At 38.4% G+C, this 25254-nt stretch overlaps 1 protein-coding gene and 1 pseudogene across 1 annotated transcript in view; both read right to left on the bottom strand.

Annotated features, from left to right (window-relative positions):
- Nucleotides 1–24419, bottom strand: part of LOC110877291 (wall-associated receptor kinase-like 8) — a 59276-nt gene extending 34857 nt beyond the window's left edge. The window contains exons 1-3 of the mRNA XM_022125445.2: nt 23419–24419; nt 20191–20976; nt 19965–20114 (exon numbers count right to left, since the gene is read on the bottom strand). Of these exons, the coding sequence (XP_021981137.2) occupies nt 19965–20114; nt 20191–20976; nt 23419–24262 (1780 nt within the window). The 5' untranslated portion in view covers nt 24263–24419. The remainder of the gene's footprint in view (nt 1–19964; nt 20115–20190; nt 20977–23418) is intronic.
- LOC118482320 lies at nt 11665–11763 on the bottom strand (annotated as a pseudogene).
- Nucleotides 24420–25254: the final 835 nt, after the last annotated feature.

Here is a 25254-nt window from a genome sequence, read left to right as displayed (position 1 = left end):
TAAACTACGAATTCATCTGTACCTTCCGGTAATGTCAACACAGGTGCGTTGCTTAGCTTTTGCTTCAGTATTTCAAAGGACTCTTGCTGCTTCGGGCCCCAAATGTACTTTTCTTTCTTCTTGGTCAAGGAAGTCAGGGGCGCAGCAATCCTCGAAAAATTTTCAATAAGTCTTCGGTAGTATCCTGCTAAACCCAGGAAGCTACGAATTTCGGTAGGCGTCTTTGGCTCTTGCCAGTTTATGACTGCCTCTACCTTAGCGGGATCCACTTGGATACCACGCTCACTCACAACGTGTCCTAAAAACTGAACTTCTCGTAGCCAGAATTCACACTTCGAGAATTTGGCGTAGAGTTTCTCACGCTGTAGTAATTCCGGAGGTGCTCCTCGTGGTCAGCTTGGTTCTTGGAATAGATAAGGATATCGTCAATGAAGACTATGACGAATTTATCTAAATATGGCTTGCAAACGCGATTCATGAGATCCATGAACGCAGCCGGTGCATTTGTGAGCCCAAAAGGCATCACTAGGAACTCGTAATGACCATAGCGAGTCCTAAATGCAGTCTTGTGTACATCTTCATCTCTGACCCTTAGTTGATGATAACCCGACCTTAAGTCGATCTTTGAGAAGTAGCTTGCTCCTTGCAGCTGATCGAACAGATCATCGATCCTTGGTAAAGGATATCTATTCTTTATGGTAACTTTATTCAGCTCTCTATAGTCGATGCACAACCGCATCGATCCGTCCTTCTTCTTTACAAATAGGACCGGAGCTCCCCAGGGAGATGAACTAGGTCTGATAAAACCTTTCGCCAGCAGTTCATCCAACTGGGTCCTCAGTTCTTTCATTTCCGTTGGCCTATGGCGCTAATCTGTAAGGTGCCCTTGCTATCGGAGCTGCTCCCGGAATGATGTCAATTCTGAACTCCACTTGTCTATCTGGTGGCAAACCAGGTAGTTCTTCAAGAAAAACCTCGGGGTATTCAGAAATGACAGGAAGATCCTCGATCTTTGGCTTTGGTTCTTCAATTATCACTTGAGCCATGTAAATTACACAGCCTCTGTTCAAACACCTTGAAGCTTTCAGCATAGATACGTCTTCGGGCAACCCGTAATGCGTATCTCCTCGAATGGTAAGTGATTCACCACTCGGAGTCTTTAAAACTATCTGCCTCTTGCCGCAGATGATTTGGGCCTGATTACGAGATAACCAGTCCATGCCTAGCACAACGTCAAAACCCGCAAGTTTGAAAGGAAGTAGAGATAAAGGAAAAGAATGGTTCCTAATGGATATTTCACATCCTTCTAGAACGGTAGAGACGGTTTCTATCGTTCCGTCTGCTAACTCTACTTCGTATTTCATGTCTAGGGTTTTGATTGGCATATTTAGTAGTTGGCAAAATTTCTGGTCTACAAAGGACTTATCAGCGCCAGAATCGAACAGTACTCTTGCAAATATATTATTTACGAGAAAAGTACCTGTAAGCACAGTGTCGTCCTTAACCGCTTCCTTTGCATCCAAGCGAAATATTCTCGCGTTTGATTTCTTCGTCTCTTCCGCCTTCTTGGCATACTTCGGGCAATTACTCTTTATGTGCCCCTTTTCATTGCAATTAAAGCAGGTTGCATCCTTTATCTTTTTGCACTCCACTGTCTTATGCTCCTTGGACTTGCATAGCCCACAGGGTGGAGTCCTTTGTTGCGACTGCGAACCAGACGCAAACCTACACTTCCCGGAGTGAGGTTTCTTGTAGACCTTGCAGTAAGGTCTTCCATCAGCTTGCCCCTCCTTCTTTGCCTCCGACCCTCTTTTGCCCTCACCGTTTCCACGGTGCTTTTTCCCAGACTTTCGTGAGGTATCATCCTCACGCTTTCGCTTTTCAGCCTCCTTGCTCCTTTGTGCCCTCAGACGGACAACATCAAGTGTAAGAGACAAGGAGAGGTCAGTAACTGACCTGAAGGTCGTTGGCCTAGAAGCCTTTACGCTGGCCTTGATCGCCGGCTCTAAGCCCCCAATGAATCGGGCAATCCTTCTTGACTCTGGTGTCACAAGATATGGCACCAGGCGTGACATAGTGTTAAAGCTTGTCAGATAAGCTTGACAATCCAGGTTTGTCATCACCAGTGAGACAAAATCAGCCTCAATCTTCTCAACCTCGTGCTGAGGGCAGTAGTTTTCTTTTATGAGGGTAATAAACTCCCCCCATGACATTTTGTACAAGGCAGACTTACCTGAAGCCTGCACCAGAGCTCTCCACCATGCCAGGGCCTCGCCCTTGAATGACTGGGACACAAACTTAACCACGTCCCTCTCAGCGCACCCGCTGATGTCCACAATCGTGTCCATCTCGTCCAGCCAGGTTATACAGTCAACCGCACCTTTCTCCCCTGTAAATTCACGGGGCTTACATGATACAAAGTATTTGTAAGTGCAACCCTTAGCACCAGACGCATCGGTATATTCTCTATCGCGGTGAACGCTGTGGTCAGTAGACGAATGCTTGTCGTCATCTTTCTTGGGTTCAGAGGGTGGTTTGGAGTGTGTCTTTGGTTTAGAGAGTGGCTTTGTCACAGATCTGCCTTGAGACTCCGTATTTTGACGATCAATCGCTGCCTGGACAGCATTGTTGATCAGAGCCTTTAGTTGCGCGCCTGTCAAATGTACTGACGCACTGTCATAGTCATCTTCATCCGTGTGGCTGTTCTCACCATTGGGATCCGCCATTTGTAACTTGAATCTGTTACAGAAGATAACAAAATTTTAATTTAGGAGATTATTATGTGATTGTTTTTTATGACACTTTGTCAACCGTGGTACAGAGACCATATTTGGTTAACTTCTTATTTCATTAAATATTAGGATTTGAATATATCCTATTTTAACTATATAAATAGTATTGGCGGCATAAAGCCTAAACATGATGATGTTTTATAATAGTGGCCGAGATTTCATAGAATCAAAGGCATAGAGAATTGAACCGTAGTTCTTTATCTCTTTCTGACAGAGAGTCATAGACTACCACTGCCTTTTGTCTTTATAAGACAATTATTATGGACCATAGGCACTACACCTCTAATGGGTGTCTTAATATGGTTGGCCCGTAGGTACTACATCACTAATGGATGTTTGGATAATATTGGCCCGTAGGCACTACATCACTAATGGATGTTCTAATAATATTGGCCCGTAGGCACTACATCACTAATGGATGTTTTAATAATACTGGCCCGTAGGCACTGCATTGCTAAATGAATGTCTTTATAATACTGGCCCGTAGGCATTGCATCGCTAAATGGATGTCTTTATAATACTGGCCCGTAGGCATTGCATCGCTAAATGGATGTCTTTATAATACTGGCCCGTAGGCATTGCATCGCTAAATGGATGTCTTTATAATACTGGCCCGTAGGCATTGCATCGCTAAATGGATGTCTTTCTAATACTGGCCCGTAGGCATTGCATCGCTAAATGGATGTCTTTATAATATTGACCACCTTCATTGGTGATTTAACCCACGATCTATATATCATTTAGTTGGGTTTTGAAATCCTCAAAGGATTATTGTATAAGAATGACGTGCGTGATTATAACGAATCACATCTGCCATGAATGTTAACATGCGTACATAGGTTAACAGGGAATCAGAATCTTTTCAGCTAGGTCGTACCATCTTGACTGATCTTTGAAAGACCTCAAGCTAGGTTTCACCCCCTTAAGATTCTTTATTTAGGCAGATCAATATAAAAGGAATGGTTTTGATTATTTTTATATGTATTAAAACAAAACTTATAACATATATTCCAAATCTCAAATATAATTACATATTGCCCTAAACGGGTCTTTCAAATAATACATACCTCCATAGAGGTTTAAAATAAGTGACAAGTCCACGCAGGGACTAGTACAAGATAGGTGTCCATGCAAGGACTAAATATAAGTCCACGTAGGGACTGAAATACGATAAGTTGTCCACACAGGGACTTATTTGAAAGTAGAAATTACAGTAGTACAGCTATTAAGGGCTAGTGGTCACGTTTCTTCTTTTTGCCCTTTAGTAGATTTGCCAAGCCTTTGAGAAATCCTCGGTGGCTTTTCTTTTCTTCCTCGAACTCTCTCTCCACACGATCTAGTCGATGGAGTATTTCTTCCTGTTCAGGAGGAGAAAATCGTGGTTGTGGCGCTTGGTGCGGAACTGGAGGTCTGGGAGGTATTGGATACCCATGAGCTGAGTAGTCCGGTGGTCCCATGTTTCCATGTGCTCCGTCAGGGTAGAAAGCATTATATCTAGCTGACACCACATATGGGTCGCGCTCATAGCCGTAGTTGTATTGTGGTTGTGATGGTTCAAACGGGTTGTAAGCCGTTGGACCTGTGTAAGCTGGTATGGGTTGGTCATACCCAAATGGTGGCGAATTTCGTGCAGTAGGTGCGGAGTTCGCTTCTTGTATAGGACTTGAAGGTCCTTCTTCATGTAGTGGCGGATAGTGGCTACTACTAGAATGTCGAGGAGTGCTGAAGTGGTTTCCCCCTCCTCCTCGTGTAGACATACGAGCATTGGTCCTCCTACGCCTCGGCGGATCAGGTATTACTGGTTGTGCCGGTGGCGGAGGTGGTGGCGTAACTGCCTCAAAGCGTGAATCCTCAGAGGGATCCTGTGGATGTCTCGGTTGCGATGTCTGATAAGATGGTGTGTTGTACCACTCATGTCGGTCAAACAAGGCCATAAAGCTGTCTGGGCCTTGATACTGCGGACCATGATATGAAGATCCATCGGATACTTCTATCGGATGCGTGGGCGTACCACGAGCTGGTTCAGTTGGATCCTCATCTTCCTCCATGGGATCTTCAGAAAAATGGTCTTGTGGCCCTAGTGGAACAAAACCTGAAGGTTCCTGTATGTAGTCAGCCGGATTAAACTGAGCTACGTAGTATGGACTAGGGTCGTCGTAGTTTCGGTGCGATACCGAACGTTGTAGAGGTATGAAGGAAGGTTGTGGGTTGTTGGGATTATTTTCTGAATCTGGCCCAAAGGAGTGCCGGTAGGATGGCGTTGAGCTGTGCGAAGTGGAATGCCTCGCTGGTTCGTAAAGATCCCTTCGTCTCTGTGGCTCTTCGCTTCGTGTCATCGAAGGATGTCTTGTACCAGATGGTCCAGCTTCTTGATCGTGATGCGTCACGATTTCTCCTCGGCCTCTACGTCCCCTTCCTCTTCCTCGGAATATAACAGGTGGCATTTTCCTGCTCCAAAACTTATTAAAAATCAAATCGAAAATAAAGACAAAAAGGAGTATTAATCCGAATTTGTCCTAAGTTATTGTCTAGACTCAAGTATGTGCAATTGTGTCACTGAGATTAAACACATTAGGATAGTGTTTAATTCACTCAATGTTGGCTCTGATACCAACCTGTCACACCCCGATTTCCACGTGTCTCACCGGTGGGCCCGGTGGGGGATTACCGTGACGATGTTGGCAACAATATAGTCAAACCACACAATTATATAATGCACAGCGGAAGCATAATTTAAATATATAATTTCAACCTCTGATTGTAATATCAAAATGTATTACAGAAGTTGAGTATCCACAGTGGATCGTAAATACAGATAAAGTATTGTTCCATTAGATACTGCAATCAAGCTTGCGAGGCTTATCCCGACGCTAGGGAGCTAATACCAGCCAATTACGTTTAGGTACCTGCACTTAATCTTTTTGGGGAAAATACGTCAGTTTACACTGGTAAATACATTCAACTGACACATTTGAAAATGTTTATTAAAATTGATTTGAATGCACAAGGCACAAACTCTTTTATAACTTGGGAAAATTCATAATGATCTTGTGAACGTTTTACATGTTCTTTTATGCGTTCAGTAGCCCGGGTCGTGCCGGGTTAAAGATTTATAGACACACCACGTTTGCGTAAAACCGTAGTACAGAAACCAACGGCTACGTCTTTTAGTTTTAATGTCGACACTTTATACCGGGTGTACGCCTACACCGGGATGTCGATGGTCGTGGCCATTTCGTAAAATGATGCCGAGGATATCCGGGACAACGGTCATTAAACCCCCCAAAGGCTTATAAGCAACAAAACTGTTTAAATGAGCCGATCATATTATTTAGTTATCCACCTAAGCGATGGACGAATATAATGCTCAATCAAGCGGTATTAATATACCGTAACCCAAGCCCATATAGGGGAAATAAGTCAAAAGTATTTACCTTTGCAAGTATCAATCCTTAATTTAAGATCAAGTCACCGATAGCTTTTACTGGGGCTCCTAATCTGGAACGAAGGTTTTAATTAACCTCTTAGAATCCTAACGGTCCTTATATTAGCCGTAGCTTAAACCGGTTGATTCCGATATATAGATTTGGTTAATTCGCACGAAAAGGCGAAAACCGGGAATGGAGTATGATTTGGACCCAACAAGTTCAGTGACTTGTTTTAGATGGGTTTGTAGTTCATACTCTGGATTTTGGGGTTCAAATAATATAATTTGACCCATATCGGCTATTGCACGAAAACTAGTTCCGTGGGCCGTACCGTGTGCGCAAATAGGCGAAACGGTTAACCATAAGAGTCGTACGCTTATTTCCTAAGTCAATATGCCTTAAAAGTATTTTGGTATCAGTAGGATACCTTCCGTAATGCCCGTAACGAGTTTAAGTTTATATTATGCCCCGTAGGGGCTTTTCGGTCATTTTAAAGACTTTAAAAGGGATTTTCGAGTTCTACAGGAAATCTGAGTTTCCCGAACAGCTTATAAAGCTTAAAATACTTTATTTATTATTTAAAACCAGTAGCCACTGGAATCGGGTCAAAAGACTTTGTAGAACTCCCGTTTTGGCCAAAAAGGGCATATTCGGTATTTACCGAACCGTAGCCATAACCGCAGGTTATGAGCAAGGTAAAAATTATTAAAAATCTTTAAAATTCCCAAAATATTATTTTACCACAGTGGGTAAAAGTTTTGGTGACGAAAACTTGGGTTAGATGGGCGTTATGCTAATTGCGCCGTAAAATACAAAACTTTCTTAAAAGTGCGCCTTTTAGCATAACTCTCATTCTAGACCTCGGATTGACGTGAAACTTTAAGGACATGCTTATAATTTAATAAGCAAGGTTTTGGTCCGTTCACGTGTCCGAAATACTCGTTTTAATTTTAAAAGGTCGTTACGGTCAACTTTTAGGCGAATGACGGAAATGCGCTAAAGACTCGGATAACTCATGAACCGACCACAGAGGCGTATACCAACATGTGACCTGGTCCTAAGAGAGTCCTAAGGTATATTTATACCTCACTAAAACGGGTCAGAACTGAAGTCAAAGCAAAAGTCAAACTTTTGCGACTTTCGGCTCCGAACCGGTTCTATATAGTAAATGATCGATTCAAACGAGCGCAAACATGTTTATATACTTATTATCATGTTTTATGATTGTCAAAACAGGTTCCATAACATATATATCACAGATTATGCTTAATTTGCTAAAATAGCTTTCTGTTGACTTTTTAACCGCGCGTTTGACTCGATAATTGACATAGTTAGAGTGGTGATCAGGGGGAACCATTTTAGAGGTTTAATACCCACATGAATACCAACTCATAACCATTTTTGATTCGTCATAAGACTGAATCATTTGCAAGATATTGCAATGACAACCGTTAGTTACGACGGTTGCGTTTATAGGCTATAACTATGGAAATGTGAACCCAAAATGGTTATGAACGACTTACAGAAGTTAACTCTTGATGAGAGAACAGAAGGGAAAGCTAGAGAGCTCTTGAATGATCAGTTATAAGTGTTTTTGAGTTGTGTGATTGGTAATGCACAAGAAGTGGCTATTTATAGCCAAAGAAGGCCACTTATGATCATTACAAGTTCTACTATCAGTCCAGAGCTGATGGGTAGTTGTCCCCTAAATGTATGGGTCATTTGTAGGGTGCCCATGCCCCATAATTACATGCATAATCGTTCACAAGTTCCAAAAGCCAAGTAGTTACCATTTTTCTGCATCTGGGCACTTTACGCGGCCCGCATGGGAGTTTCCATGCTTTTTAACGCGGGTCGCCTAAAGTTCAAATAACAGACGCGAATTAGAGGAGGCTCGCGGCCCGCCTCAACTTATGTTGAAACTTCACGCGGGTCGCCTAAGGTTAATATTTCAGGATTTTTTTTAAATCTTTTGTCATGATTATCAGAATCGGGCCATTAATAACGAAATCTTTCGTAATGATTTGCCTGACCTTTCGGATTTGAAGGGGTAACTTTGCGGTTTGGCCCTCGGTTATTTACCGATAGGGGCCTCGTGTTAATTACCCGCATTATTAAGTCCCCGGTTTATTTATTAATTATATTGGAAAGCCTTAACTTTCACTGTTGACGCTTTTAACCCTTCTTCTACGAATTCGATCGTAACTTTCTCGTTTCATATCCAAACTTCGCGAAATTCATATATATTATTTTAGCGAGTGTATAATACTGTTACAAAGTTTTGGGAACGTTAAAGGGTCACTCAGAGGTATTATTAAACATGTTGACACAGTTAACCCCTGTAGTTTGTAATCTCTCACTTTCTTCCGCGTTTTAGTTTTGTACGATCTATAATTTATTCGTTTGAAGGTTTAAGCATTATTTAGGGATACTATACAGTATATTTACCCTTGTTGACATTTATAACCCTCGAATTTATATACTTTCAAGGTTTGTCAAAATTAGTCCTTTATTTATTATAGATGCCACGTGTAAACAAATGACACGTGTTAACACATCATTGGACACAAAAATTCGAGGTGTTACACAAACTCTGCACATTGATAAGTCAATAGCGTAGAGGTTGCCATAAATAGATCATCTTTTACATTTGTTTGTATATGTGTATTGAGAGAGCATAGAAACACAGAACACACTCATATGTGAGTCACCAAACTGAAGTGCACATCCTGGTTAGCCATGGAGCTTGATTGTCACATGTATAATGTTGTAGTTAAAAATCTATGATGATCAATAAAAGATACGATCGTCTTTGTTTCGATTATGTTCTTGTTCATATTCCCACCGAACTAACTCACACTCATCTCTACATGAATTCCACATATGAGCACGATATGTTTAGTCATGACGTGTTTTAACATAGGAGATGGAGAGGAGGATGAAGAATTTCTATGGGGGTGTGGTAGGTGTGGTGGGTAAGGAAGTTGTGGTTGGAGTTCTTGGAGGAGTCTACTGTGGTGTAGGAAAGGAATGTCATCAGGAAAAAGTGTAAAGTTCGAGAATGATGAATAAGGATTGGAGGTAGGAAGTTGAGGAGTTTTTGGAGAAGAACGTTGGAAAGGAAATTTGTGTTATAGAAATTTAAGATGTCAAGCAATATAAATACCATATCTTGTGGGATCAAGACATCTATATCCATGATGTTGGCAACTGTACCCAAGGAAGACACACGACGTGGAACGAAAATCCATTATGTGAGGATTGTATGGTCAAAGATGTGGGAAGCATTAACAACCGAAGACACGAAGAAATGAGTAAGCAAGACGTTTGTGAAAGAGAATCGGACGGGGATATATACTTTAGGAAGGTGATATGGCATGCGCTTGATAAGATATATGATGTAACTTAAATGTAACATGTTTTGAGTATGTGAATTCCCCATATTTATCCTATTTATATCTCAAATATGGTACGGATAAGTAAATAATATAATATAAATGATGATTTGCAGGTTTTGATGAAAAGTAAGAATTTTAGAGATAAACAGAGCTGAAACTCAGAAAAAAAAAATAGGAACAGTATTGAAATCAACATCAATATGAACCGTACTATAACCCTAGTATGGATCGTACCACTAACCGACAAAGGATAAATGAGAAACCCTAGAGGTGGCCCATTATTGTTGGGTACGATCCATACTCACTTAGTAGGCAGGATCGTACCTACGTCATGGAACCCTAATTTTGAGTATAAATAGACCATGGCGACAGAAAACAGGAGTACTGACCAAAGAGGACTAGAGGCGATTTTGGACAAAAGAAAAGGAAGAGGAAGATCTGATCCATACCAATTCTATCTTTATGAGTTTCAGAGTTTCTTTGTTATCAAATTATGTTCCCATTCATGTTTGTTTTTTTGTTCATCATGTGTGGCAAAGCTAGTAGTAACTGTTCAGATGCGACGATTCTTAGGATAAATTGATTATCGAATGTGTGATTTTCTTATGTAATGTGATTTTAGTAAAGTTTGTGATGAATGTTCATATGATGTGTATAATTGCATATTGCATATTGATTATGATATTGAGTTGTGTGGTTGAGTCAATCATTCAATGAGGTATGCTAGTTAGATTCGGTTTCTTCTATCTCTAGGTTGTATTGACGCACATTAGTCTAGGGCCTAAAACCTTAACCGGTAATAAACAACTTGGTAAAATGTGTGAGCTTCCTATGGAAAGGATCTGAATACTAGTTATAGCTTTTTTAATGTTTGATCTTGATTAGTAATTATAAGTCGCAATGTTCGTTGTTCATTGTTGAACCCAACCTAGAAAGCCTTGGTCATATCTCATATGAATATGTTATAATGACTTGCTTTGTTGAAATAAGTTTTGAGGTGTGTCTATAGCTTCTTTCCATACATTCAACATGGTTAACATTATCGGGATTCAATCCATCTTAGCACTTCTCGTTATGTTTTTCGATTAGGTTCCAATACAGTTCCATAATCATTCATTTTGGGTCAATCACCTTTGATAATTCAATTCTTCATATTTACCCTTTCTCATCCTGATTGTTCCTTGTTCTATGTTACGACCATCCTTAGTTTTCTTATTCATATTCTACTTTCACCCTTTTTTCATCGATTGTATATTCTTAGGTAAATTTCATCCATTGCCTTTTTACGTGTGTAGTTTAGTTCTTATTGGTATTTCACCTTTTTAAAACTAGTATGTGCTTTGTGATTTATTGTGTTACTAATCGCACAACTTTTGGCACCGTTGCTGGGACAAGATAATTTTGAAAACAGTTTGAAGTAGTAGTGTAATACCATACGAGGTTTGTTTTGCTTATAGAGGTTAATAATGCCAGCTAAAATACTTGCTATAGCTTTCTACTCTAGGAATTCGTTTATGCTAAAATCAAGTTCTGGTAAATTAGGGAAACTCTTTGCGGAACCTGAACGAGCCCAAGCGTTCCAAGAAGAAAAATGCTCAAGCCACTGTTACTAAGAAGGTATCAGTTGCACCCCAGTTTGAAGTTGGACCATCAATTGAAAAACAACATGTGCCTAAAATTCAACCAAAAAATGGCAAATCCATGAAGATCTATAGCTGATTATGTAAGACCATTTGTGACTCCAATTCCTAGTGTCACTCGACATGATATTGCAGCTTAATTTTTTCAAGTCCCTACTCCGATCATTTAATTGATCCAAATCAGTTCTCAGTTCAATGACTTTGAAGCTGAAGATCCAAATTCTCATGTCAAGTGTTATTACAACTTTGCGATATACGCTGATGATATCAAACTTAATTTGTTCCCATTTTCTTTGGGCGGAAAGGCCCGGCATTGGCTTACATCCTTACTAAGAGGTTCGGTTACCACCTACGAAATAACGGTTAAAAATCCTTAACTAAGTATTTTCTACCAAATAAGACGAATAAACTCCGAAGTGATATTCGAACAAAAAGAAGATGAGATTCTATATGAAGCTTGGGAAAGAGTCAAAGAGTTAATCAAGAAATAGCCACATCACAGTTTAGAGATTCGGCTTACATGCCAAATATTCTACGAGGTACTTTTCACTGAATCGAGACACACATCGGACACAACCACCGGTGGTGTGTTCAGTATTCTTACTCCTACTCGACCATAGGCATTAGTGGAGAAATTAGTTATGAATGATTATCTTGCCGTAAGGAAATATGCTCCCATAAAAGAAAGTTGGGATGTATCAAGTTGAGTGAAATTCAAAGAATACATTGTTATCAAGAAATTTTTTTTGGACGTATAGAGGTTTTTTTTTCCAGGAACATGGAGAATGTCGGAAATGTTGAAAGATTTGGGTAAGGAGTGAAAGTTTAAGAATTAGAGGCAGACCCAAAATTGCTTGGGATGAGCGGATTAGATAGGATTTGCAAAGATTGCACCTCTCTGAGAAGATGGTCCATGATAAGAGTTCGTGGAGACGTATGATTAAGGTTAAGGATTTTTAGGGGAGGGTACAATTGTGTCTTAGGTGTAGTATATGGTGGTAGATATGTATCTACAGGGCCGGCCCAAAGGGCTTCAGACCCTAGGCATGGGGCCACCCAATTTAAAAGGCCTCCAAAATTTGGTGTGTTTTCTTTATACCAGGCTCAGTTATTACAAGATAATATATTGAACAGCCCACTAAAAAGGCTTGTAATTGAAACAACCCATTAGTTTATTACCCAAATTAAAAGGCCTACAATCATTAGCTATTATATCAATCGAAAAAGTTTTTTTTTAGAATAACTTGATTACAATAATTTCATCAAACATTTTGCCTCAAGTAAAGCTAGAAAAATAATTTTTATTTGAACATATACTATATCTATAAAGAGGAGAGTTTAAATGAGAATGCTAAATATCGCGAGAACCGTGAGTACGAATGAAAAAACCACGAGAATTTGGTCAAAAATAATTCAAAATCAAAATTTCTTTTTACACTTGTCATTATTATTCGAATACAATGTTAGAAATTAAATTTACACGTTTAAATTTATGTGAATTCGTAAATAACGAAAATTTACACATGTGTAAAAAATCTAGTAAGAATGATTTTGAGATGAGAAATGAATCATCCGATGTTGTGAATTCTTTTTTGATGTTGTATTTTAATTAGAATGAGTTTTGTATTAAAGAAATTCGGTTTTGATTGGTTTTCTCATTCGTTTTCACGGTTCTCGCAATATTTAGCGTTCTCAATATAACCCTCCCTATCGACAAAAACATGTGACTTTAAATTTTTTTAACTAATTTTTTTGTTTTTAATATTGTTTGTCCCAAGCCCGGGTAAAGAAGGTGGGTTTTGTTACTAAATATATTGAAAATGATAATTTTGCAAAAGGGCCTCCACTTCGTAGTTCGCATAGGGCCTCCGAAAACGTAGAAACGGCCCTGTGCATCTATGTGTATAGGTTGTTTGTGTTGTTATATTTGTCTTGTTTACCATGTACTCTTTCACCACTCATATTATATTGGTAGTTTCATACACACACACACCTCATGTTCTATTTATTTTTTGGGTGTTTTGGAGCTGAGGGTCTCAGTCGAAGCAGGCTCTCTATCCCTAGGGGTAGAGGTAAGGTGTGGCTACATCCCACCCTCCCTAGACCCTACCAATAGCTTCGCTATTTGTGGGATTTTGTTGGGCATGATTGATAGAAGACCTTTACCATTACCAACACGAAGGAAGTCATCGCCATGATATGCCTCAGAATTGTCCAGACTTGCCAAATCCGGGGTTACATAACTATTGAGATTGCACATCAGCATGGTGATCCTGGGGAGCCTTGTTGAGATTCCACATTAGCATAGTTAAAATACTTGGCATTTGGATGATTGCGATAAGTAGATGGATCACGGTTAGGGCAATCTAAAGAAAGATGTCAAATGCAACATTTGTTGTGTGTGCCAAAGATATTGCCAAAGTGAACTGACTACGACCATGACTGCAACCTTTTACCACTGTTTTTTGTTGTTGTTGTAGTTGCCACAATTGAATACAAGTCTACCTCTGTTATAGCCCCCGATTGTTGGGAGAACGACAGTTGTAAAAAGCTTGGGGTGGCGGAGCTGCACCAGTGACGTATGGTAAAAGCTGATAGCCGAGTTGAGATGCCATGTTTTGGAGGTTCAAATGTTGCTGCGGAGTTTGAGCTTATGTTGTTGAGGCAATAAAGGCGACTGTTGGTGCACTTGTGTCTGTACTTTGTCTGTATTCGGTCTGAAGCTGTGGCCTCTGCATGTTACACATTGAACAGAGTCCTTACAGTAAAAAGGCACAACAAGACCTGCTTTGAGCTTCTTCAAAAACGGAAACCAGATTTGTCCTATCTCGAACCGTTTGGAGCTCCTTGCACAATAATCGATCCTAATGGAAAGTTTGGGGCAAGAGCAATTGATGGATACTTTCTTGGGTATGCCACCCCTAACTTACGAGTCTGGAATCTAGAGACTAAAAGGGTCGAGGAATGGTCTGAGGTCAGAGTACAAAGGCACACCTTGCCAGTCAAAAATCCGGGTCAACCTTGGATGTTTGAGTACGATGACTTCTTCAATTCGATCAATGTTGAAGCCGTTGAAGAAAATGCTGCGGCTAGGATGTTTTTCGAGAGTGACAATGCAACAGTTTCACCGGTGGTTCGTCCAATTCTTGTTAATCACGAACCATCTTCTTCGGTGAACAATAATACTCTCAACAATGAGGATTTTCATGATGCAAATGAATTGAACGAATCTTCAGAGGATGATGAATTTCTAGATGCAGATCAGGAAGCTCCTACAACAGCAGTTCATGGTACTTCAGAGGGTACTCCTCCAGTGGATGCCCATAGAACGGCTGAGGCTACTGCATCATCCTCTTCGTCAATTCCGGGCCTTGAATTGGTTGTTGATCTTAACCTCAACAACCTGGGTATAAATGTTCCAGTTCCAGATAATCCAGAAACAAGGATTCATAATACCCATTCTCAACAAAACATCATTGGAAATGTGCAGAGTGGCGTTCAAACAAGAAACATGTTGCGAAATAACAACAATGCAGGCTTGTATGCAGCTATTCGAGAATCCGGGCAACAAAACGATTGGTCTTTCGCGTGTTATGTCTCACAGGAAGAACCAAGAACGTGGAAAGAAGCCTTGAAAGATAATGCTTGGGTTGAAGCAATGCAGGAAGAACTGCAACAATTCCAGAAGCTGGGTGTCTGGAAACTAGTAGAGAAACCTGCTGGATACAAGAAGATTGGTACCCGTTGGGTTTTCAAATGCAAAAAGGATGACCGCGGAGTTGTTATCCGAAACAAAGCACGTTTAGTCGTTCAAGGTTTTCGTCAGATTGAAGGGATCGACTACAACGAAGTCTATGCACCAGTGGCACGTCTCGAAGCAATTCGAATCTTTCTAGCCTATGCGTCCTTCAAAGGATTCAAGGTCTATCAGATGGACGTGAAAAGTGCATTTTTACATGGTGTGGTTGAAGAAGAGGTGTACGTCGAACAGCCTCCAGGTTTTGAAGATCCTATCCATCCCGATCGGGTTTGGTTGCTCAACAAAGCTCTTTATGGTCTTCATCAAGCACCGCGAGCTTGGTATGCAACCTTATCACACTATCTGCTGGAGAACGGTTTTCGTAGAGGTCTTATCGACTGTACTCTTTTCATCAAAGAACAAGATGGAGATCTTCTTCTGGTACAGGTATACGTTGATGACATTATTTTTGGTTCTACTAATGATGTCTTGTGTAGGGAATTCGAGCGCATCATGCAGGATAAATTCGAGATGAGTGCTATGGGGGAAATGACTTTCTTCTTGGGCCTACAAGTACAACAAACGGAGTCTGGGATATTCATCCATCAGACTAAATATGTTGGTGACATCTTGAGCCGGTTCCAGATGTCTGATGCAACGCCCATTGGTACCCCATTGCCAACTAATCACGGAATTACTCCAGATTTGAAGGGAGAAGCTGTTAGTCCCTCAAACTATCGCGCTATGATCGGATCTCTTATGTACCTCACAGCATCAAGGCCAGACATAATGTACCCAACATGCCTGCTTGCCAGATATCAAGTTAACCCGAAGGCCTCACATCTTGCTGCTGTTAAAAGGATTTTTTGTTATTTGAAGGCGTACCCTGACACCGGTCTGTGGTACCCTAGGGATAATAACTTTGAATTGGTAGCTTTCAGTGATTCTGATTTTGGCGGATGCAAAATCGACGGCAAATCCACAACGGCTGGATGTCAGTTCTTAGGAAATCGCCTAGTCACATGGCAGTGCAAGAAGCAGACGTGTGTAGCTACATCAACATGCGAAGCTGAATACATTGCTGCCTCAAGTTGTTGCTCCCAAGTTCTTACGATCCAACAACAAATGCGGGACTACGGTTTTGAATTCCTAACTACTCCTATTTACGTTGATAATTCTGCTGCTTTAGATATCACTAGAAATCCTGTGCAGCATTCAAAGACCAAACACATCGAAATCAAATATCACTTCATACGTGATTGCTTTGAGAAAAGGCTAATCGATGTTGTTAAGGTCCACACCGATGACCAACGTGCCGACTTATTTACCAAAGCTTTTGACAAATCAAGATTTGACTTTTTATTATTGGTAAACGGCATTAAGGTCAAGCAAGAGTAAAACCAACATCGGAAAATCATTTTTGTAAATATCTTTGTGTTTTAAATTTGTCTTAGTTTATTGATTTTAGGGGGAGTAAATCCAAAATCTGAAAATCCAAAAACATCGAAAAATTTCAAAAACACAAAAACAATAGAAAAACAAAAATGAGTTTCCTGGCGAGCAAAAGAGAAAATGATAGTACATCAGTGGTCTATCCATACCTCTTTAAACATTAAATGAAAAACGATAAGCAGCTCTATATAAGATGTATCGGTAGGCTCACAATCATTTTAAAGTGTGCAGGGTGATATAAATCTTAATCGACTGAAGACCAGGTGGGAACCATTCATTGGCATATGGTCTTAGTACCGAAATTTCGTTTGATAGATTGCCGAGGTTCTGAGATATTCGGTCTTTATGCTGCTTATCATCTGGGTATCATGGTTGTATCTTTTACCGAAAAATAACGGGGACGCAAGTCTAGATCTTCCATGATACTATACATACGTGTACATATTACATACTGCATTTGACCTCAATAAGTGATAAACAATCACATGTCCAAATCAAATAAGTGATAAAATATCACATTTTTCCGGGTGTCAAGTTCGTCTCTCTGCTGTACGGAAGTACTGACCTGTTCACGGACTTGCACCTGTGCCCTCATGCATACGAAAATCAAGTTCCTCATTAATAAGTGATTATATCACAAAGGGCTTGGTTTTCAAATCAAAATAAGTGAGTATCTCACAATTTATACGGTCAAACAGATGATAATCGGTATACTCACCGGTAAGATGAACTCTCGTGCATACCTTGATACGGGAATGTGTCGTGATGTGGATGAACATCGGTCGATAAGTATAAATCATACCTTAACGTATCCCCTCGCCATGATTACATCTGATAAGTTGAGCTTAAGTGGACAACAATACCGATAATTGTTATAGGATGCTTATCTTAATATTAACTAACTGAACAACAAGAGTGTTTTGGCATGACCGTACACTGATATGATTCTCTTACCCTCGAAACTCGCAAAAAGAATGTCTGTATATAGTTATTTACTGCTTAACTTTTATTGTTTTCTTTTAAAACAGTTTCGTCGTTTGGTGCATATCAGCACGACATTAGCGGTGATGTCGTTTGATAACACTCAAAGGATTTTAAATTGTTGTCTTTTACTTTCAAAAATACCAAAAAGATTTTAGGTGTGTTTTAATGTAAACTTTATAAAAGCCAAAAAGATTTTATTTCTACTTTATTTTCGATCGTACGATGTTGGAACTCAAGTCTTCGTTACCTGAAACCTGAACGAAAACCGAACTGACTAAATCTTCATAAACGGTCAAAATTTGCAAGTTTTGAAAGTTAAATCTAAAATTGACAAATTTATTAAACTTTCAAACTGTCGGACGGTGTTTGATTGTGACATGGTCATGAGTGTGTCACTTGTTTATGATTAACTATATTCCAAGCAGTTGTTCTCATTATGCGTTTAGATTTCTTGCATGTGCAGATTCTAAAGGCTAGGAGAACATGGTCGATGACAAAGCTTTGGAATGAAGACACGACATGAAGGCACTCAAATGATGAAGATAATCGAGTTGCCGCTGACCATCGTCAACACCACAAGGATCTCACTTCATAAAGATAAAGTATTTCACGAGCATAACTCAAGGGGGAGCTTATGTTAAGGGGGAGTTTGTCAACACACTTCCTACATGATACGGGTAGTTTGTTGATACACTCTCTGCTTTCAAGACGTGAAGACTTTGAAGATCCTCCGACTTTGAAGACTTGAAAGGACATCAGAGTTTTGAGAACTCGAAGACCCAAGACCGTCGAAGTTCGAGACGAGTCTACAACCATAGAAGATAAAGACAAAGCTACAGCCAAGGGGGAGTTTGTTGGTGCACTTGTGTCTGTACTTTGTCTGTATTCGGTCTGTATGTAACAATGTCCTGATTTGTGTTGTAAGTTGACCAAGTCAACCATCCTCCGGTTTGACTTGGACAACAGTTTGTATATTGAAAGATGTTCTGATCGAAGGATAGCTTCTCGAAGGATTCTGTTGATCCTTCGAGGTGCACGAAAGATATAGTTCGACTGTTAGACCTCGAAGGATGATCCTTCGAGGTCAATGCTGATGATTCGAACAACTTATCCTCGATAGATGATCCTTCGGACCATCTATCGGATCCTTCGATCTGGCATCATGGGCTGGGTATATATATACCCATGCAGTGTATGTGTGAGTAAGTTCTGAAAGTTCTGCCATTTGCACATCCGAGAGATAGAGAGCTTTGAGAGCATTCTGTCCAAAACTCACACACACACTTTGAGAGTTTATAGAACATTTCTGTAAGCATTGAGCTTATAACCGAACCCTCATTGCATTAATACAAGTTGTGTTAATCGGTGAACCCGTGTGTGCTTGTGTTCATACTTGTTTAATCCCGGTTTGCTTGCTAGCTTGGATTCCGCACTCGCTAGTGAGTTAGTATAACAAGGTTTGAGGTTCGTCATCCACCGGATAGGGACCTACAGCGACAACATCAGTGGGCTGTGAAGGCTTTGTAACTATGTAGTCGTGGTCTGTGAGTAGACTAAATAGTTCATTAAATGCTAAAGGAAGTGGATGAGCCAGAATATTTGTTTTAAGCTATATTTGTCATGTAAGCTATTTATTACATGCAAGACCAGATCTTTGTCTTTTACTAGTTCATCAATGTTATCAAGCGCGAATACACATTCTTGTGCACGACTAAGGTAGGCAAGTGTTGTCTCATCCCATTTCATCTTCAATTTAAGAATTGTGGCTTAACCGTGTATTCCTTAAAAAAAACGTACGCGGGGCATAACCTCAAGTAAGAGAGTCGTAAAGCTCACGAGTAGTTGTGCCTTAAACATGTGGAAAATATGCTTGAGAGATCGTAAACATGATAATCATGCGAACATGCGAACATGAGCATCATTTGCAATCCATGTTGTATAAGTTAGATTGACATGGTGTCTGCAACAGTAGCATTAGATTTTTTGGCAATAGATAGATCAGGAAAAAGGGATTGAGCCGTCAACGCGACAAAAAAACGTTTTTTGTGGTCATGAAAGGTTCAATCATGGTCTTCTTGTACGGGTAGTTTGTAAGAAAAAAAGGTGAAATCAAACTTGTGCGAGTTCGGTCCAGTTTTTTCTTGTGGAGTTAGAGGGGCAATCGTGGCCATTGTAGGAATGTCGCTAGAGTGTCGCCCATTGTAGTGTCACCTAGGTGTTGCTTACGAAAATGTCATCGAAGTGAAAAACAAGCTCCGGTGTGTCGGGGAGTGGTGGGCAAACGGCGATGGCAAGGTCGCGGAAATGGTTAGCTCTCATACCAAGTTAAAACACATTTAAGTGTGTGTAATTGTAATTGTAATTATTTGTATTGATTTTAATTAGGGTTTTACAATGTTGAGATATGATATATTAACCATATTTAAACAATAACAATTTCCAACTATATTTTCATAATATTACCTCTAATTCTTATAACTACATGTGTCTAATAGGGATAAAAAGTATAAAGAAAAAAAAAAAAACATTACCAAGAATTACACGCAAGGAAGTTCTTTCTCCATCATGAATACAATTGAAAGTCCGACTGAAAAGTTCATCATCAACGTCAAGTATCGTGTCCCATCTACAGTTACCTCCAATATCTTGGCACCTTCGACACTCTTCCGTAGGCTTTTCTTCTATAAGATGAAGTTCCATGTCACAAAACAAACATATAAAAGAACTCACCATGAATAACAAAAAATAAATACTTACCATTATCGAACTTGCATCCATCTACTAAATAGGGGGTTCCTTCTGTTGACCATTCATTGTAGCATATCAGTGTATCCACTGTCGTACCATTAAACATATCCATTAAGATTCTTTCATAGGGGTAGTTATAACAACAAGTTACTTGATCGGAATCTTTTAGCGTCCACATAAGTGACATGACAATAACAGATGTTTTCCTCCTTACAATAGACGGGTTAGAAAACCTTCCTTCGTCAGATTTCTCATATGAAGTTTCATCTTCCACCAAAAAGGCAGACCGACAACCTTTTTCCTCTATCAAGCCGGTGAGATTAATGTTGTATGACTTGAGATAATGAGGAATTGCAGTTTGGCAACAACCATTTCCAAAACAGTTGTTTCTATCACCAAGTGTATCGTGGCGGCAAGTCGATGAACACCCTGTGATTATACTCCCGTTATCCATATGCATAGAAGCAGTACCACACCCCTCAAAAACAAATTTATTGTGTGATTTGGAAAACCAGAAGGGGCTACTACCAAATTCAACGCCCATAATCTCACTGCTATTTCGAACTGGGCTTTGGCAATAAGGGATCCAAGATGCACTAACATTGACTATCTGTTCTTCCAAGTTTACATCCAAGAGTTCCAGGTGGTTGAGTGCTGGTAGATATGGCGTGGAGGAGTTGCAATCAACTATGTACCATTTATTGACAGAGCAATCCGCACCAATTCCAAAAGGGTATGGGATCGTCACATTCCCACACTTATCTTTGCATCCTGTCTTGGCGTATTTTGGAATTGCTATCGGAAGGAATAAGAGTTAATGGTAAGCTTGAAATAACTTAATATTGGAATATAATAACATCTATCTATACTATATAATAAAAAAAAAACCTACGAAGGACACGTGTCATTCATTGGAGATAATGGTTGACAGTTTTTAGCAAAGTCTGTTGGAAAGTAACAGAGGTTTTTAACAGTCGATAGACAACAGTGATTTGGTTATCAACATAATGGAATTCCTGTTGACTAAACCTATTGACCATTAGTTTATATCAATTTTGTAAGTCTGCACTAATTATTTTTTTTTACTTTCTATAAAAATGTGTTATGCATGGTTTTCTAAAAGCCACCCGTGTTTTCACACGGGTCTTACCGCTAGTACTGTATAATAAAAGAAACCTACGAAAGACATGTGTCATTCATTGGAGCTATTTATTTTTTGTTTTCTCATCTAAAATATTTTTTCCCTATTTTCCTTATTTAATTTATCAAATTCAAATAAACATGATACTTATCAATCATTTTGATTCAAGATAAAGGTTTAATATTATACATATGAAAATACATCCGTAATTAGCCAAGATGATTTCATATTTTTTTTTCTTTTATTTTTTTTATTATGTAGGCCATCATTAAAAATCAGTCACTAATCCCCAAAGATTTTTAAAAATTTGGTTTCTCTATTTTGAATTCTTACACTTTTCTAATAAAATATTATCCTTAAATTTAAGATAGTATTTAAATAAACCAAATTATGTATCATGAAAACCAAACTTTGTATTAGTATATTTTTTTTATTTTCATTAATTAAAAAAATATTATACCGATTTTATTACTTAATTTATAAATCGAATTGTATATAACTTTTAATATTATCTGATATATGAAAATAGATTTATTCAACCTATTTAATATACAAGGTTTTTTTAAAGATTTATTATTAATATACAAAACTACATTTATTATATCCGTGTAATACACGGGGTTTTTAAATATATAACTTTTTTATTATTTAATATATAAAAGTCTATTTATTCAACCTGTACATGGGATTCTTAAATAATAACTTTATTATCATTTAATTAATATATAAAATTATAATTATTCAATTCGTGTAATACACATGGTTTTTTAAAGATATATTATTTTATTATATGAAATTACATTTATTCAACCCATCTAATACACGTGGTTTTAAACTAGTGTTTATCAAATTTGAAACTCAAATTAAAATAGTGTTAGCAACGGGCTATGTTACATGTTTATCAAATTTAAAACTCAAATTAAAAATCTTAAATAGCAAAATAAACAAATACATACTTTACACTGAAATACATACCAAAATTATAAAAAGATATATATATATATATATATATATATATATATATATATATATATATATATATATATAGGGTAAGGATAGTGTAAAAAGGGCCTAAAGTGTGAGAAGTGTAAGAAGTGTATTATAACACTATATATAATACTATATAACACCATATAAACACCGTATAACAATATGTAACACCATATAATACCATATAACACTATGTAACACTATATATCATTATATAACAAATATAACACTATAGGTTGTCTGATAACATGTCTATGATAGATGTATAGTGTTATATTTGTTATATAATGATATATAGTGTTACATAGTGTTATATAGTATTATATGTTGTTACATATTATTATACGGTGTTTATATGGTGTTATATAGTATTATATATAGTGTTATAATACACTTCTTACACTTTGAGCACTTTTTACAGGATCCTCTACCTATATATATATATATGTGTGTGTGTGTGGGGGGGGGGGGATGACTTAAATGGGAACGCTAAATATTGCGAGAACCATGAGAACGAACGAAAAAACCACAAGAATTTGGTAAAAAACAATTGAATTTCAAAATTTCTTTTTACAATTATCATTATTACTCCAATACAATGTTAGAAATTGGATTTACACATTTAAATTTACGTGAATTCGTAAATAAGAAAAATTTACACATATGTAAGTTTGCCATTTACACATGTGTAAAAAATATATTTTTTTTTTGAACGGTCAACAAATCAATCCCGAGTATTCTCGGGGCACCCACTAGACAAACGGAGTACTCTGAGAGTACCCGAGTCGTCCACCACCAATTCCGTGTAAAACCCGGTAACCCACCCGCAAGCACGACGATAAAATTACTGGTAAAACCCGTTTGACTCAAGGATCGAACCCAGGTTTCCCTGGGTCTCCTATCACTGCCCACCAGTGTCTCACTCCTTTTTTGCACCAAATGAGAATTGAACTTGAGTGTTCAAAAAAGAACACAAGTCCTCCTACCACTTGAGCTAGAAGCTATTCGCATGTAAAAAATATAAAAAAAGTGATTTTAAGAGAAGAAATAAACTATTTGACGTTGTAAATTCTTTTTTTGATGTTGTATATTGAATTATTGCATACCAGAGTCCCTGCATCCATCTATTAAATAAGGGCTATCTTCTGATGACGCTGTATAGTAGTTGCCGCATTTCCATGTATCCACTGGAGTATCATTGAACACATCCACTCTGCGCCTTACTGGGGTACGGTTATCACAACAAGTTAACTTATTAGAGTCTGTTAGAGTCCACAGAAGTGACGTTGGAATAACTGACGTATTCTTGAAAATATATGGGTCAGAAAACCTTCCTTGGTTATATAGAGTTTCATCCACCAAGAAGGCAGAACCACAACCCCCATCGTCCCCTTGCCTTTCCAAGCCTGTCAAGTTAATGCTGTACGACTTGACATAATAAGGTATTGCAGTTTTGCAACAACCGATTCCAAAACAGTTGTTTCTATCGCTAAATGTAACACCAGGACAAGCCGTTGAACACCCTGTGACCACGCTCCCACCATCCATCATAGCAGCAGTTCCACACCCCTCGAAAACAAATTTATTGTGTGATTTGGAAAACCAGAAGGGGCTCTCACCGAGATCGAAGCTGGTGGTCTGACTGCTACTCTGAACTAGGTTTCCGCAATCAGAGGTCTTTGGCGCATTAACAGTGACTGTTTGATTTCTCAAGTTTATACCCAAGACTTCCAGGTTGCTGAGTGCAGGTAGATATGGCTTCGAGTTGTTGCAACCAATGATGTACCATTTATTGAAAGAACATCCAGCACCGATTCCAAAAGGGTATGGAATCCTAACTCTCCCGCACTTACCATTGCACCCTCTCTTGGCGTACTTTGCAATCGCGGGTGCTGTTGCTGTTATTAAAAGGAAAGTGAGTAAGTGCAGGCATAATTGAAAAAACTTCATATCCGTAAGGAAAAAAGGATTATACACCAAACTGCAAGGGAGTTGTTTTTATTTGTAATGGTGGGTATGTATGAATGTATGTTTGATTCGAGATAAATACACCGGAGACCCACGAGTCCACTGCCTTTCGTGGAAAAATCGACCCTTGCAATATTGTGGATATTTTCTACATAAGACTTATGCCATTTATTTTATATAATCTCAAGTGAAGATCAAATAGCAAGTTTATTTTGGCTAGGAAGGATAGGAAGCAACATGAGTATGACACGTGCAAAAATTTAAAATAAAGATGAAGGGTATTTTAATCAATTTTATTCAATCTTCTTTCTTCTTCTCTGTAACTTCAAAAACATCATCTTCAACCTTTTCTTCACTTTATTATATTGCGATTTTAGTGGTTAAGAGTTGTTGTATAATGATTAACTCAAGAACACTAATGAACATACACATAAATCATGAACATAAAGCTTTACATAAGATGAAAAATTGATGAAACATGATGTAATATTGTTAGAATGATGTTGTTTTAAATATGTTGATGATTGCTTGTTGATTTCTTGATAATATGATGTTGATCATCATATTAAACTTGTTAGATTAGGATTAAAAACATGATTTAACAAGTTAGGAGATGATTATGTCTCTACATAAAATAATCATCTTCTAATAAAGATATGAACTTGATAATAAGATGATTTCTTGAAATATAAGTAAACAAAGTGAGTTGATGACCTTATGAATCCGAGATTTACAAATGATGTTTCCAAACAAACCAAGTTCAAAAGACGATTTTTGAAAGATCATGACTTTTACTCAAACCTACACTATTTTTAGTAGAAAAACAAGTGTATAAACACTTATGAAACAAGAAAAATACAAAAGAAATATTTTTAGAAAAATCAATTTAAAAGTTGTAAATGACTAACTCCTTCAAGAATGAGGTTTACAAACAAACAACCATGTCTTTTTAAGGGTAACTAAACCTACTAAAT

This window comes from Helianthus annuus, chromosome 9 (assembly GCF_002127325.2).
Source record: "Helianthus annuus cultivar XRQ/B chromosome 9, HanXRQr2.0-SUNRISE, whole genome shotgun sequence".
Lineage (NCBI taxonomy): Eukaryota > Viridiplantae > Streptophyta > Magnoliopsida > Asterales > Asteraceae > Helianthus > Helianthus annuus.
The sequence above is the reverse complement of the archived record's forward strand: the minus strand, read 5'-3'. Positions and strand labels throughout refer to the sequence as shown.